Source organism: Ooceraea biroi, chromosome 11, assembly GCF_003672135.1.
Source record: "Ooceraea biroi isolate clonal line C1 chromosome 11, Obir_v5.4, whole genome shotgun sequence".
NCBI classification, from domain to species: Eukaryota; Metazoa; Arthropoda; class Insecta; order Hymenoptera; family Formicidae; genus Ooceraea; species Ooceraea biroi.
Window position 1 is genome coordinate 13,214,907 of NC_039516.1, and position 14,423 is coordinate 13,229,329.

Sequence of the window (14,423 nt, forward strand, 5' to 3'; positions counted from 1 at the left end):
AACGGGTCGGAAGCGGAAGTCGCGTGGCCTGAAACGCCGGTGAAAAGTCCGCGAGGGCGGAAAAGAAGGAGAGAAAGGGGAAGGAAAACGGACGAATCGATATTTCTTGCACGCTCGGCGGCAACCGCACCACGTCTCGGGGTCGACTCCCTCGCTGATGCGGCTCGCTGACCTCACAAAGTCACGATGATGGGTCCTAGTGATTCACGGATGCGAATGAAGAACATCGCGAGACTCCGCCACGCCATCCGTGCTATCCGCTTAATTGCCGCACTCGACAAAAATTAGGGAGGATTTGATTGCTTGCATGAGGTACCATTTTTCAACGGAGTTGTGCGTTTGACGAACGGCGCTTTTTCACGCGATCCGCTTTCAACTGAAATACCGCCCGCTTCATATTCTCGTCATCCAAAAGTTCTTCGTTTCCACGAATGTACGCACGAATGTAACGAGGCAAAACGCGCCGTTGAAAAGTAACATGTATACGATCATTTTTAGATTTATTCATCATCAGTTTTAAGATTTATTTTCACTCAATCGAGAAGATAGATGCGTAAAGTACATAAAATATCGTGTGCACATAGGATTCGGAAAATCTGCGTCCTTTTCTGCTTGCGAAAATCTTGCAAGGAGAAAAGTGCAAACGTAGGGAGACGTCAACGCGCGAGGAGATGCGAGCATCTCAGTAGTAAAAGTACGAATGTACACGGACGCGCCGCACTCGGATTCGAGTAGCAGAGACTTGAATTCAGAGAGACAAGTTATAGCAGTTTGCGTGTTCCTCGGCTCTCCTCTTCGCAAGTTCACATTCGATGCTCCGACCGATAGCAGAAGTACTTTGTAAAACTTTTATCGTTGGACACGTGGAACGCTCTCGCGGATTGTAAATTGAACTGGATCGAGTCGAGGCAATCTTACACCTCAACAGATGCACTGATCGTGACTCTGTTGCGAAGCGGGGAAAATATAAACTCGCAAGTAATATAATTAATTTGATTTGATTACCTTTGCGAGATGGAAAAAAACATCTCCCGGTTGATTTTTTTCATTTATTACTCGTATATCCCGCTTAAAAATTCGCTAATTCGTGCTCCAGATTTTTCATTCGCGTCAGTGAATTTTAGTCGTTGGGAACGAGAAAGTCATCAAAACGCGCAGATCGCCGGCGATTTCTGTTCGCGAGGATGGAAAGCTGTATACTTACAACGCGATAATCACAAAAAACGATGAAGCAAAGCAGAGGGGCAGAAAGCGAGGAAAACGCGATATATTCCAGCGATATATAGCTAAATGTTTTAAATAATAATTTTAATAGTAATTTGTTAATTAGTCTATACTTATATGTTCCATATTGTTTTATTTCTCATATTGATCAATTATTGGGAAGGAAATTTAGATCTTGTGAGATTGCTTCCATTATAACGGACAAATCAGTCGAGGCGCGAGAGGTCTCCCGGGCTCCTGGATTTTAGACGTATGTACGAGGGTTTCGCAACATGTAATATTCAACAGAGCCTTACAGGACTCGCCCTCAAATTCGCGTGGATAGCGTGGCAGAGCAGGAAAGAGGACAATCCCCCGAGACTTGCACGTATAACCCACTAAATAATTACCTCCATCCGTAAAACTAATCTCGATATATAACCTTGATTTGAGAAAAAATCGATCATGGGCAACATCGATCACAATACAAATTAAACGACAAAAAAACAAAAGCTCACTTACCGTGATTCAAAATTGCCTGCATCGCGAATCGAACCTGCATCGAATCGAATTTCATGCATCGCGAATCGAACTCAAATCGTGCAGAATGCATAAACGATACATTAATTTTACGTTGCAATATTTGGGCATGCTACAGCAAATTGCATCAACGAAAATAGGATAAATAATGCTAAACATTATACGGTACAGAAATTCATATAGTATAATAATATTTTGTCATTTTTAGGTAGATGATGCGCGTACATAATTCTATAAGCATTATCTACCTAAAAAAGACCAAACGTTATTATACTACATGAATTTCTTATAATGCTTATAGCCTTATTTACCTAAAAAAGACGAAACGTTATTACACTATATGAATTCTGCATATATCAGTTATATTAAATATTGATGACAAACCTATTTGATACACATTGTCTCTATCTAGCTTATTTCAGCGTTTTCACAAATATTATTGCCTCGAGTCTATCCGTGTTGGAACATTCGCCAACATTTTCGTGCGGAAGAAAATTATTGTAACTACGCTGTCAGATCATATGACCGATTAATCACTAAAACTTGCAAAACACTTACGAAAAATGTAGCTCGTAAAAAGACATGTTTTAAAGGGTACGAAGTGGCGATCCTACAGGTGGTTGCGAATAAATCCGTCCAAGATTACAAGCTATACGGCCACGTGAAGCAATTTCGCGCAGGATCCGATGATCCCCTTTGAAGGTCCACGTAGGACGTAGGTCAGCCGACGCGGATAGTTGGTGAACCTTCCACGAGGATAGATCAAAGAGTCGCGCAAGGTACAAGCCACTGTACAAGGTGTCCCGATAATAACGGAACGATACTCGGTTTTCATTAGAGGAGAAGCCCGTGTACTACCAGACGCGCACGTGTTGCATCATCGTGCAACGACAACCTCTTCGTAACTCTGCAAACTCAATGTGCCCCTTTGAACCGACGAGAACTGACAGAGTCCTTTGCCTTGAAATTTTCCCGTTTGCCAAAGAGCTTACTACTAATTTAATACCGTACTGTTTCGACAAATAGCGGGAATTCGACCGCAGTTGCTAACCGCGTAATTGTGTCTCGGGATACCGCACAACTAATGTATATTAATGTTTCCAAGTGGCGTTTCTCGTCGCTATCTTGTCACGAGCGCTAAATGTTTTGCGTTAGATCTTTGCTGTCGTTTTGTTGATAATGACGATATTTAAGACGATATGTAATATTGTTTCAAGCACAAAATTTTAATATATGTGCGCGGAACATCAGTGTGCCATAAATTGATTAAATCTTAATAAACCTGCCGGCAAATTCTAACTTAAAATAGAAAAAGGGAGTTTTTTGCGATTCTATCATCTTCCGCAGTTATACATTATGCAATAGATTAGCTGGCAAGCAGAGAGCAACCACTGTTAGCCAAGACACGCGACAGTTTTGAGAGTTCATTTGCTAGAGGTGCACGTGGGCGCGGCTGTTGGAACATTTCGATAACAATTTTCTACGAGGAAACGAAATACATGAAAGAGGAGAGTCCCGGGTGCGTTACACACAAATACCGATGATTAATGCGTAAACGAATTTGCCAATGGCAATCGGTATTGGCCCTTTTCAGCGCCGCGGTATTTCTTTTACAGCCAAAGCCCGACCATCGATTTTCGTGATAAAACCGTCGTCGCCGCCACCACCCCCTTAAATATTCATCATGCCACTACGGCATGAAGAAAGCGAGGGTCGCAGTTAATCCTCCTCCATTTCACATTGTGTTTATTGGATCGTGTAACGAGAGAGAGCGCATTAAGGGTCGACGTCTAAAAATAAGAGGATGGTGTCAATCGGTGGCTGAACCCTCGCGGCAGATATTTATCGATCGAGAACGAAATAGTTGTCCTCCTGCTTCCTTCTTCAATTTTTCGCACTTTCTGCCAATAGAGAAATCGCCACGTATCCGTGACATTCACCCTCGCCCCCGGGTTCAGCCACCAATCGAGAATTTCAAACGAATCGCGATGACTGCAAACAGATTCTGCTGGCGACGGGAAACAAAAATACCATTTTCCAAAATGGCCTCAAGCTACGTTGCTTTAATCGTAATTTATTTGCAGAATCGATCGGATGTAATAACACGTTTTTTTAGAGTCTGACCATCCACGTAACCAAAAATTGGGAAACGCAGCCAATAATCTATTATCCATCATTCACGGATGAGCGCGACGTCGCAATATTAGCGATATAATCGAATTAGCGACGGTAATCGCGTCTTTTTGTCGCCAAGATCGATCTCCATCAACACTTTTTCCTTCAATGCCCACAACGTGCTTCTTCTCTTTTCTCCTGCTTCTTTAACTCTTTCGTTTAATTCCCACCATTCTCTCTAATCCAGTATTAAACTCCATTTTGCTAATCCAGCATTAAACTTCCTTTACCACGTTGCGTTCCTTCTTCCTTTCCCGCCCGAACCTTGGCTTACAGTGACTGATCCGGCATTAAGACCACCCTTTCGTAGCCTCGTTTTCGAACCTCGCTCTGTGACACTCGTAATCTACTCATTCCTGTCGTTTGTGGAGCGTGCAATCCTGCCATTCTAATCGAACAAATGTGTATAATCCATCGCATTTCAGGTGTTCTTTTTTCTTACGAGAACAGGATGACAATAAAGCATTGTACCAAGTTTGAAGAGTAGACACGAAAAAATTAATGCGATCCATTTAAAGAAGAGATTTTGAGGCACTATGGAGCAAGTCAAAGTTAGCTATGTTATGCATCTAATCATAGAATTAAATTTCTATTTCAGTTGCTGAGCTCGATCGTGGTGGTCGGCGGGACCAATGTAGCTGGCGCACTGACACATCACCCACGGGAATTGGCGCAAAGGCAGGCATTCCTCGAAACCCGACAATGTGTGGAAGCACGTCTGACCACGCAGCGGGTCAATCAGCAACAGGTACGTTGCTGAACTTGCGAAAAATTTGTTAAGAGCGCATTGATTTGCATCCTCGACTCCGTATAACAATGGCATCAGAATAATCAAATAAAAAACTTGATATGAGAATATCTTACAATTGAATAAAATTTTCACAATAAATCTAAATTCAGCAATGCAATTTCTTATACCATAGAAAATAAAAAATAAATAAAATCTAGTCAATAAATACACACGAATTTGATAATAAAGCTTGCAACAAAGAGAATTGCGTTATGAGTAGAAGAGGATTGAAGAGGAGAAAGGCTATAAAGAGAGAAATTCAAAGAAAAAATCCCCAGGAAATTGAAGATTGACCTAAATGACGAAGACAAAATCCGTTTATCGATACAGAGAAGAAAACGAGCGGAACCGTGATACGGAGGCGGAGGTTGACGCTGAGAAAACTGACTTTTCCACGTACAACTAAAGTATTGTATCTTGTCAAGCATTGAGGTCGCCAAAATCTCGTTTAGTTTAAAGCACCATAATGGAGTGAGAGGCTGGCTCGTCCGAGAATCAACGTTTATCCGAGACATTTTACTGTGATATTCGAGTTCTAACGAATGAAAGAAGAAATACTTCTCGAGTGGAACAGCCGCAATCCATGACAGCATTCTGTAATCCACGTAATGCACAGAAATTTCATTCATTTCCACAAATTACAATGCTTATTGTACCACAAAATAGCCATATAGAACAAACTTGATCTCTGAAAAGAATACAATTTCTTATAGGATTGCTTATTAGTTTCAACATGTTCCAATTCAATTATTATAACCATCCGTTAACGATAAATTAATGACAGTAATTCTGTACAGAAACTGTAATCGGGAAATCCATTTTATCATCAGCACCAATAATCACGTTTAATCGATGTCGATAAAGCCACATCACGGAAATAGCGATCATCATCATTCCCTCATGGCCTGTCATCTCCTACCGGAATCTCAAGTAATTAACGTCTTTATTAATTATTAATTGATCCATCAACGTTCATGCAAACCGCAGCACACGAATACGCAAATACATAAATGTCCGGATCTTGCGTATTCCATATTTAGAGACCGCGAATACCGGCCTGAATGAATAGTTCAACGTGGCGCGATGAGATAAAATCTCGTCAGGTTGGAGCGAACTTTTACCGCTTTTCACGAAATATAAAAATCTATCGGGTACCAATGGGACGACTAAAAGCATGTCGGATGTCGCGGTCGGCAGCACAATAACCGGTGCGAAACTCAATCAACCGGGACTCGAGAATGAAAGAGCATGCCCCGCTGAGGAAACTCCGAGGCTCGCATGTATCCCGTTGCCGGACTTCATTCGTTCAACGATTAGAAATTTTGCGCACAAAAAATTCAGGGAACGGCGATAACGAGCAATTCGATTTCGACTTTCACTCTCGGAGATCCGAGAAGTTCTGGCTTGGAACGTGAGTGGATATCCAGCATGTGCAAGATATCTTCAAGATCGCCTCGAGCTCTCTTTCATCTGCAGGTTTTTGAGAATTTTCTTTCTACAGCAAGAATTTCATTCTGCGTCAATCTTAAAAATGGACGACAGAATAACAATAAACTCAGTATTTTCAGCTAATTATTAATTAACGCAGCACGATATGTAAGCAAAATATTAATGTAATGAGTAACGTGCTGATTATAAAACTCTAATTTACGATAAAACATTTCCCTTTATGTGATACGTTGATAGCCAAAGATTCTTCTTTTATGTTTCCAGTGTTCGTTTAAATTTTCCAACGAATGGAAATGAGTGAAACTCACAATTCTTTCGCTAATTGTATCACATGTTCCGCAAGATAAATGATGCCAGAGGCGACGAGAAGATCTTTTAAAAGTTTGTTGTTCAAACAGAGAAAGTGAACATTAATGTACGGAAACAAATCGTGTAACTGCTTCCTGAATGGGCTTTTGTTTAATCTTTTGTCGGAAGCGCGCACATAGGAAAGCTTCATGAAAGCTTTATTTCGCGATGGTGCTTCAAGTGATATTACGGCATGATCATTATTTTATGATACGAGTTCAGAACTGCGTTTCATTGTTGGTAATACAACTTTGGCTCTGCGCATATTAAAACAATACGGCACATGCATTGGAAAACATGGGTATTTCTAACCGAAATACGACAAGTTGGCTAACAAAGCCCCGATGAATTTATTTCGCGTGAACGTGTTGTCCAACAGTTAAAAAATAATGGGCGAACTGTTTATCGAATAATGTTGAAATGCGGGGCTTTAATAAAATAGAGTGCGTCGATTGTTCATCAACCATTTATCCATCCTACGCATATTTGTATACCGCCATTCACTTACAGCTCTTGCCCTTAATTAAGATAAACTTTCACACAGGAGTACATGATCAACTTTGAAATGAAAGAAAATATTTCCTCTATTTCTGAGGCAAACGCTCGTGCGACGAAGATGTAATAGTCTCTGGTCTAGTAATTAGTTTCTTAATTAATTTTTAATTAAATTTAATTTTTACATGCAGTATATCTTATCATGGTATATTTACATTTTGTTCTAGTATCATTATTAATTTGGCAACGTGTCGCTAAATGTCTTTACGCACTTTACGTGTAACCGAATTTAAAATATCTCCATCGATTGCAATCCGATTGTAATTTATTTCCAACAGCGTAGGAAAAATAGCGGAAACCTAAAATAACCGGTGGAGAACCTTCCGAGTTTATCAAAGATAGTGTTTTATCGCACATCGCTTATAATCATGCCGTCACAACGCGAATGAGAGGTTTATATCATTAATTAAAAATCCATGATCGATCGCGATCCGTCAGCTATTATTCAGGCCTGCTTGATGATCTCACGTCTGCGAATCACTCGGTACATGCAGCAGTCGACGCATCATCGTGCAGCGATGGATATCGAACGCATGCGTACATTTCATAGTGACAAACCTACACGTTGACCTTAATCTTGCCATCTCTGATAACCAAGAACCGCCTTGATCATCGAGAACGACAGCGCACACCATGTTCGTACTACGGAAACAGCAATAACAAGAATAATGTCCCGGGTTGACGCCGTTACGGGGAAACCATCGGACAACCGAGCATGCAAGCGTGACTTTTGCGGTTGTCTCTACACGGTCGACATGAATTCCCATGTTCATTAGCCAGGCACACGCGATTCGTACCATCGTACGTGCAAACATCCGGTTGCTTTTACTTTCACGAAGAATGCCATTTCCACCGACTCTGGAACCAGGAGAAACTAGATGTCTCATAAAGAATTCCACCGATTTAAATATTTACTCTTCAATTAGCTAGAAAGAGAATTTCCAGATCCTTTTTTTGTTAATCATTTATGCTATGTTCACGTAGTCACACTGAGAAACGAGCAGCAATTTAAGAAAAGAGTGACATTTGCAGGAAAAAACTTTGGGTGAAATTGCAATCAAACCGCGACGTGTCTTACACGGATATTACGTAGGTTTGTACATATCGCGGTATATTCTAAAAGCGCCCAACAACTATGTCCGCGCATATCGACCATCAGCGAGGAGCTTGTCGAACGTGTCGTCGACTTCGACTGCACTTGAGAACCTTCCCACGAAGGTTGACGGGCATCATGTTGTGGACGAGACATCGCAATGTTGCTCACCCGTGTAACCGAAAGGCCATGTAGCAGTTCGATATACACGGTCTTCATGGGATAGCGAAGATTACCAGCCATTGGGAAGCTTATTCTTCCGCTCCGATTCGCGAGACCGCGCGAATTCCGATCATGGGAACATTCAGCGTTTTGCTAGGGGGAGTATCATCCCCACAATTTTTCTTATCGATTTCGCGATGATCCCCGAGACGTTTCACGCATTCCACAGCTAGCAGACATCACTTTAGACACTAACTGTTTCTCATTTTCCAGGAGAAGCTTCTGCTAAGCGTGTTACCCAGACACATCGCCATGGAAATGAAAGCCGACATAGCCGACAAGCCGGAGGACACGATGTTTCACAAAATTTATATTCAGAGATACGAGAACGTCAGGTACGTCGCATTGATGGTCCGCAAACGAACGACAGCCACTTAAGACACGCGCGCGTCCTTAAAAGAAAAAGTACAAGTGACGCTCCGATAATGCTGTTCTGACATTTTGCAAATGAGACCCAGTTCCATTGGCAGGCCAATAAAATTTTCATAATTGTTTTACAACATGGATTCTCCGTACGTACTCGCCGTTTAAATTCAAATCTGTGACGCGAACTCAATAATTTTAATTTTGTTGTAAGTATGTCAAAGCTACGTAAGCTATGTAAACGTGTGGAAAAATCTCTTTCTGATATCTGCTTTTAAAATTCATAAATTTTGTCTTCTTGTAACTTTCTGCAAGGCACGTGTTGCATCTGATGCCACAAGTTGTGAATTGCAATCCAAATCACGTACGTTTCACCAGCGCTTATATCGATATTGTAATGTCACGTTGCTGCAATTATCGCGAGAGACATTATCGCGTGAAGGGTACGACACGACGCGCATAATCATTCCATTATGCACTCGTGCGAGGTAATTCGAAACTCGGCGATTTGTCACGATATGCTGTACATCCGGCGTAAATACACGTGGTGGCGCAGAGGGAATTTCTAGATTGCCGCTCGAAGCGGGTCGAGGCGTAACGTAACGTTCACAAACTCTCATATCTGGCGCCTCACCGAGCTCGGCTCAATTTAACTTAACCAGCAAATTCGCAAAGAGCAAACGTCATGTTCATTTAACTTTAATGAGTTCCCGTCAACTCGCGACAATTTTTCGTCACTGCTTTTCCTCGTTCGATACGTTTGCGAACTGACGTCCCTTGGTAATTCGTTTGAGAACCCGTTACGGGCTTGAGAAATAATTAAGGAACGCTTTCCGAGCGTATTTACGCGTTCAAATCTTTCGTGTCCGTTGCAGGATGAATTTAACTATAAAGCAGCTAACTCTGTTTTGATGTATTTCAGTATCCTGTTTGCTGACATTTGTGGATTTACCTCGCTCTCTGATCAATGCACTGCTGAAGAGCTCGTCAGATTGCTCAACGAACTTTTTGCACGGTAAGAAAGAGTATAATCAAATTATGAAGCACGCTATAAAATAATTATCACTTTATAAAAATGTTTCAAGATGCTTGGAAAGCGCATTACCGCAGAGAATTAATGAAATACTATTTATGCGAGAGATGAATCAAGCTGAATGCACCGAGACACTTTACTCCAATAATGCGTACAAAATCAATACAAATTGCTTTTAAAAACTACTCGGCAGCGACGTAGCGTTTGGAAGAAGCATACGACGGATTGTTACAGCGATTGCGAGCTTTTCCAGGCATTCTCGTGCGACTCAATCGAAACATCAATTTCTTTCCGCTCTTCCGTTCCTCTTGCTGAGCTCTCGGAGTGAATCGCGCGGTGCAATTCTGCAACATTGGTCTCTTGGATCCTTTAAAGAGATTGTTCTTGCTGCGATTTGTGGGATTTTTCTTTATACATAGTAGATACGAGTCTCTTTTGAAGTCAGGTCAGATTGTGGCAAAAATCACTTTTAGCTCAATACACGCGCGCTTCGCGTGCTATGTGCACGTATCACAGGTTATTGTAATCCTCAAATTGAATTTGAGTATCGTCGTGAGCGTTCTCCGAATGTATCGGTCACCTCTATCTTTCGCAAGGCAGAATTGCAGCCGAGAGATTCGCGTTATTTCTGTGTTCAAGCATCACTCTCAGAGAATAACATTTCGGCAGATTAAATTGTATATCTCGATTAATTTTCAAGTCTGTATTCGCTCAAACTACGTCTTTTATCTTGATGAATATCATCAGTTTCTTCCTACGTTTGTTTTCAAGGGTTTCTCAACATCCATTCCTCTTGAATCGAATCGTATTCGTCACGTTCATCAGCACTCGCCGAGGCTCTGGTAGCTTTGGATTTCGTGTCCCTGGTGACTTCTCGAGTCAATAGGCCCTACCAAAAGGGATTTACTAAAAGGTTATAAAGGCGGCTTTCATTCACTCCTCACGGCTATGTCTGCTTTCACGTATCAATATAACTGAAATCGCTTTCTGGAATTCCGTAAATGCGACGCTTTCATCCCTGCGTAAGGAGAGAAGTTCTCTTCGATTCGAACTTCTTGGAGAGGAAGGCAAAAGAAGAAGAGAAAATAGATGAGAAAATCTTAAAATAAAATCTTCAAATATAAATAACGAACTTTGTGGATGAAAAATGGAGTTGCACGTCTTCAAGTTCTTCTGGCATTATTGAAAAATAATTGAAGATTAAATTGAAGATTATATTATATCGCAAATTACATATCACATTTACGTATTCTCTCAAATTGTATTAGACGGAGCAAACGAATCAGCAAAAAAATGATTAAGTAGTGAACATTCTTCACGCGGAATGAATTTACTAACCACATATATATATATATATTTTATATAGTTTAGATATTAAATAAGTGATAATAGGTACATAATAGTGATAATTCAATATTGATACTGAATGGAGAAGTTATCAATTCATCTTTCGCGGAGACTTGGTGGTATGTTAATGAGTAAATTAATCACTATTCGGATTGCGTGTACGCAATCCCATTGGGACTGTATTTCGCGTGTATCGTGCTAAACTAGTTTAACATAATATATGCTACGTGTTATGCAGATTTGCTGCGCGTGAAATATTAATATCGCCCTTCTGGTGCTCTGGATTAATTTCGTATAATACGCGCCGCGCACGGAGCGCGGCGTTACTGAATATCTAATTTGAATAATCTGATTATCTCTCGGTTGTTAGTCTTTACTTTTGTGTTGACGCGCCGTCTCTCTGTCGTCTTGAATTTAATGCGGTATCGTCTTCGACCCACGTACATAATTCAATCCAATCACTCTTTAATGTTCGAGCTGTCAACGCGACGTCAGCGTCGCGTCAAAAAAGTAACGGTACCAAGATTAAAGTTTAATTAAGAACTTGAGAAAACAGATTGATACAAGAATGTTACAACAGTAAAAACAGTACAGAAATTGAAATTGTGAAATACGGTTGCATAGAAAAAACATGTTAAGAAATACTTATGGAATTATATTACAGAATATATACGAAAGAGCTACGTCGAGCAAAGTTGTGGATATTTTTCGTGCATATTACGTCACAACATCGATTTCCACGAGAGCCGCGAAGTTACGTGATATTTTTCCAAAAAGCGTCCTCCTCGAATCTTTTCCACGCAGATTTTAAGCTCAGTAACAGGATTTCTCCAATGCCGCGCGCGCCAGTTACGCGCGAATAAATCGTTACGCTGAAACGCTCGAAATATTCCGTAGGTTCGACAGACTGGCCGCTGAGCATCACTGCCTCAGGATAAAGCTCCTCGGAGACTGTTATTACTGCGTTTCCGGACTTCCAGAGCCGCGGCCCGATCACGCCCACTGCTGCGTAGAGATGGGATTAGACATGATCGATGCAATAACGTAAGTCCCGCTTCCCTCGTTTACGTATGAAATAATAAAACAGCAAACTTAGATCCAGGATACATCTCATCGTGAACCGCCGACGTCGAGTAAAGCCCGCACGAATACTCGAAAATGAAATCTGAAAGTTGCCGGAATACGCACAAGTCGGATCAAAGTAACATCCAAGCAATAAAGGCGCTCAGCTTCCGTGGCTGCGTCCGTCTCGTTCATCTCGTTCCTGTTTTAATAAAGTGTGTCTCGCCGTCAAAGAGAGATTTCCTCGGAGAATGCGATCTACGCGATGCGATCTCTCGATTGAGATCGATACGTTCGCCGCGATGAAAAATCACCTGACCGTCCACGGGTCACTGCAGGCCGATAAATCTCCCGCGAGTACATGTTTAAATTCCAATTCTAATCTCGCCGTTATGTGCATCGCGTATCCCTCGCGAATCTCTGCCTTCGTCGAACTTGGCGCTGTTCTACCCACGGCTTCTAATGTTTCCCGTGCACGCGAAACGTCTCCAGCGACCTGTTCATGGAAGAAGTCAATGCACTGTAAACGCTTGCGAGAACAAACCACGAAGGAACCGAGGCTTCAGAGAACAGGCAATCATCATAATTGAAGATCAACGATCGCAGAGATCAATATTTGTTTCTTTCCTTCTCATTCGCCGTCGAACGTGCTTGAACCTTTCCGACAGGATCCGAGATTTCGAGCGCTTAAGTAATGTCCTTCTGGGTGGAAAAGTTTGTTTCGCGTTTAGACGAGTGCTCGGTCAACAGTTATCCCGCTGCTTTGGCGTCTAATGACAGAAACAGGGCAATAAATTCCCGCGTCTTGTGTGTCTGCGCAGATTGGTACGCGAGGTAATGGCCGTAAACGTGAATATGAGAGTAGGTATTCACACGGGCCGGGTACACTGCGGGGTGCTCGGTCTGAGAAAATGGCAGTTCGATGTTTGGAGCAACGACGTGACCCTAGCCAATTACATGGAAAGCGGAGGGATACCCGGGTGAGTACAAGCAATTTCATGCTCGTGGTTTGTCAGTCCGCGACTGGCATCGCCCTCTTCAAGTTAGCAACCCCGATTGACGGCGATAAATTACACGTGCTCCCCCATAGTTTCTCCACGCCCTTTGCTCTTCGACTTGGCGTAAAATTTCTTGATCCTCCAACGAAATTCACTTGAACGACGAGACAAGTTGCAAATTTATTGATATTTATTTCTTCTAAATATCGTAGTTGCATCAATAATGTAGCGTGACGTTTCGTAGACGCGTGCACATCACGAAAAAGACCTTAGACTGCCTGGGTGGGTACTACGAGGTCGAGGAAGGCCACGGCGGCGAGAGGAACGCATACTTAAAGGAGCACAACATCAGAACTTACCTAATTGTCCCGGGAGACACATTCAGGGATAACATAACTAGTTCCGGGATGCGAAAGACCTTCCCGGCGAATGGTAACGTGTCCAAAGAGATGAGAGTTATGGGCCATGGCTCGCAACACGGCAAACAAACCAGGTAAGTCTTCTATTATTCTTCCCACTTAATCTTTCAGTCCTTCACGTTGTAGTAACGTTGTAGCTCTTCATGTATTCTCATTCTCCAAATAATTCAAGGGGGACGACAAAACGACATTGTCCAATTATGCGACAATCAGAGGATAATTCTAATCATTCGCATTTATTAATTTACAACAATTGCGATATAAATCAATTATATCTGTGCTCCAAGAAAAACTGATGAGTCAATAAAATAAATGTCTCATTTGCAGCACTACAAGAGAAGAAAATTATTGCAATCTATATAAATGTTACGATAATTCACGTTGTGTAAAGTCACTACACTCAAATAACGATATTTTTGCGTATGTTACAGCAGATTGGGTTTCGGCGAGGCCATCGAGGGAGAAAAAGATCCCGAGGATGAAGTGAACGAGTACCTGATGAGAGCAATCGACGCCAGGAGCATAGATCGTTTGAGAGCGGAGCATTGCATGCCGTTCATACTGACATTTCGAAACCCAAAGGTCGAGGAAAAGGTACTTTGCGGTGCGAGTAATTGTATGGATGAACTGACAGAAAACACTCGAGACTGAAGCGAGAGTACAAAAGCGTAGCGCGGAAAATTGTCTCTTACCGGCATAATTAATTAAACGGAGCAAGTGCGAAATACGACCGATGTAATTACGTATCGTAAATTATTTCTATGCATCGTACATATACAATTAAGCACGGTCGAACGCCGCGTAATGCAAGTTCGTTTATATTTAA

General features: G+C 41.8%; 1 protein-coding gene across 2 annotated transcripts in view; it reads left to right on the forward strand.

Annotated features, from left to right (window-relative positions):
- LOC105275369 (adenylate cyclase type 6) overlaps window positions 1-14,423 on the forward strand; it is a 77,454-nt gene that overhangs the window by 51,750 nt on the left and 11,281 nt on the right. The window contains exons 7-13 of one of the 2 annotated variants that reach the window (XM_011332157.3): window positions 4,517-4,666; window positions 8,589-8,710; window positions 9,661-9,753; window positions 12,016-12,162; window positions 13,002-13,160; window positions 13,423-13,671; window positions 14,029-14,191. In XM_011332157.3, the coding sequence (XP_011330459.1) occupies window positions 4,517-4,666; window positions 8,589-8,710; window positions 9,661-9,753; window positions 12,016-12,162; window positions 13,002-13,160; window positions 13,423-13,671; window positions 14,029-14,191 (1,083 nt within the window). The remainder of the gene's footprint in view (window positions 1-4,516; window positions 4,667-8,588; window positions 8,711-9,660; window positions 9,754-12,015; window positions 12,163-13,001; window positions 13,161-13,422; window positions 13,672-14,028; window positions 14,192-14,423) is intronic. The other variant, XM_011332158.3, reaches the window with a different exon arrangement.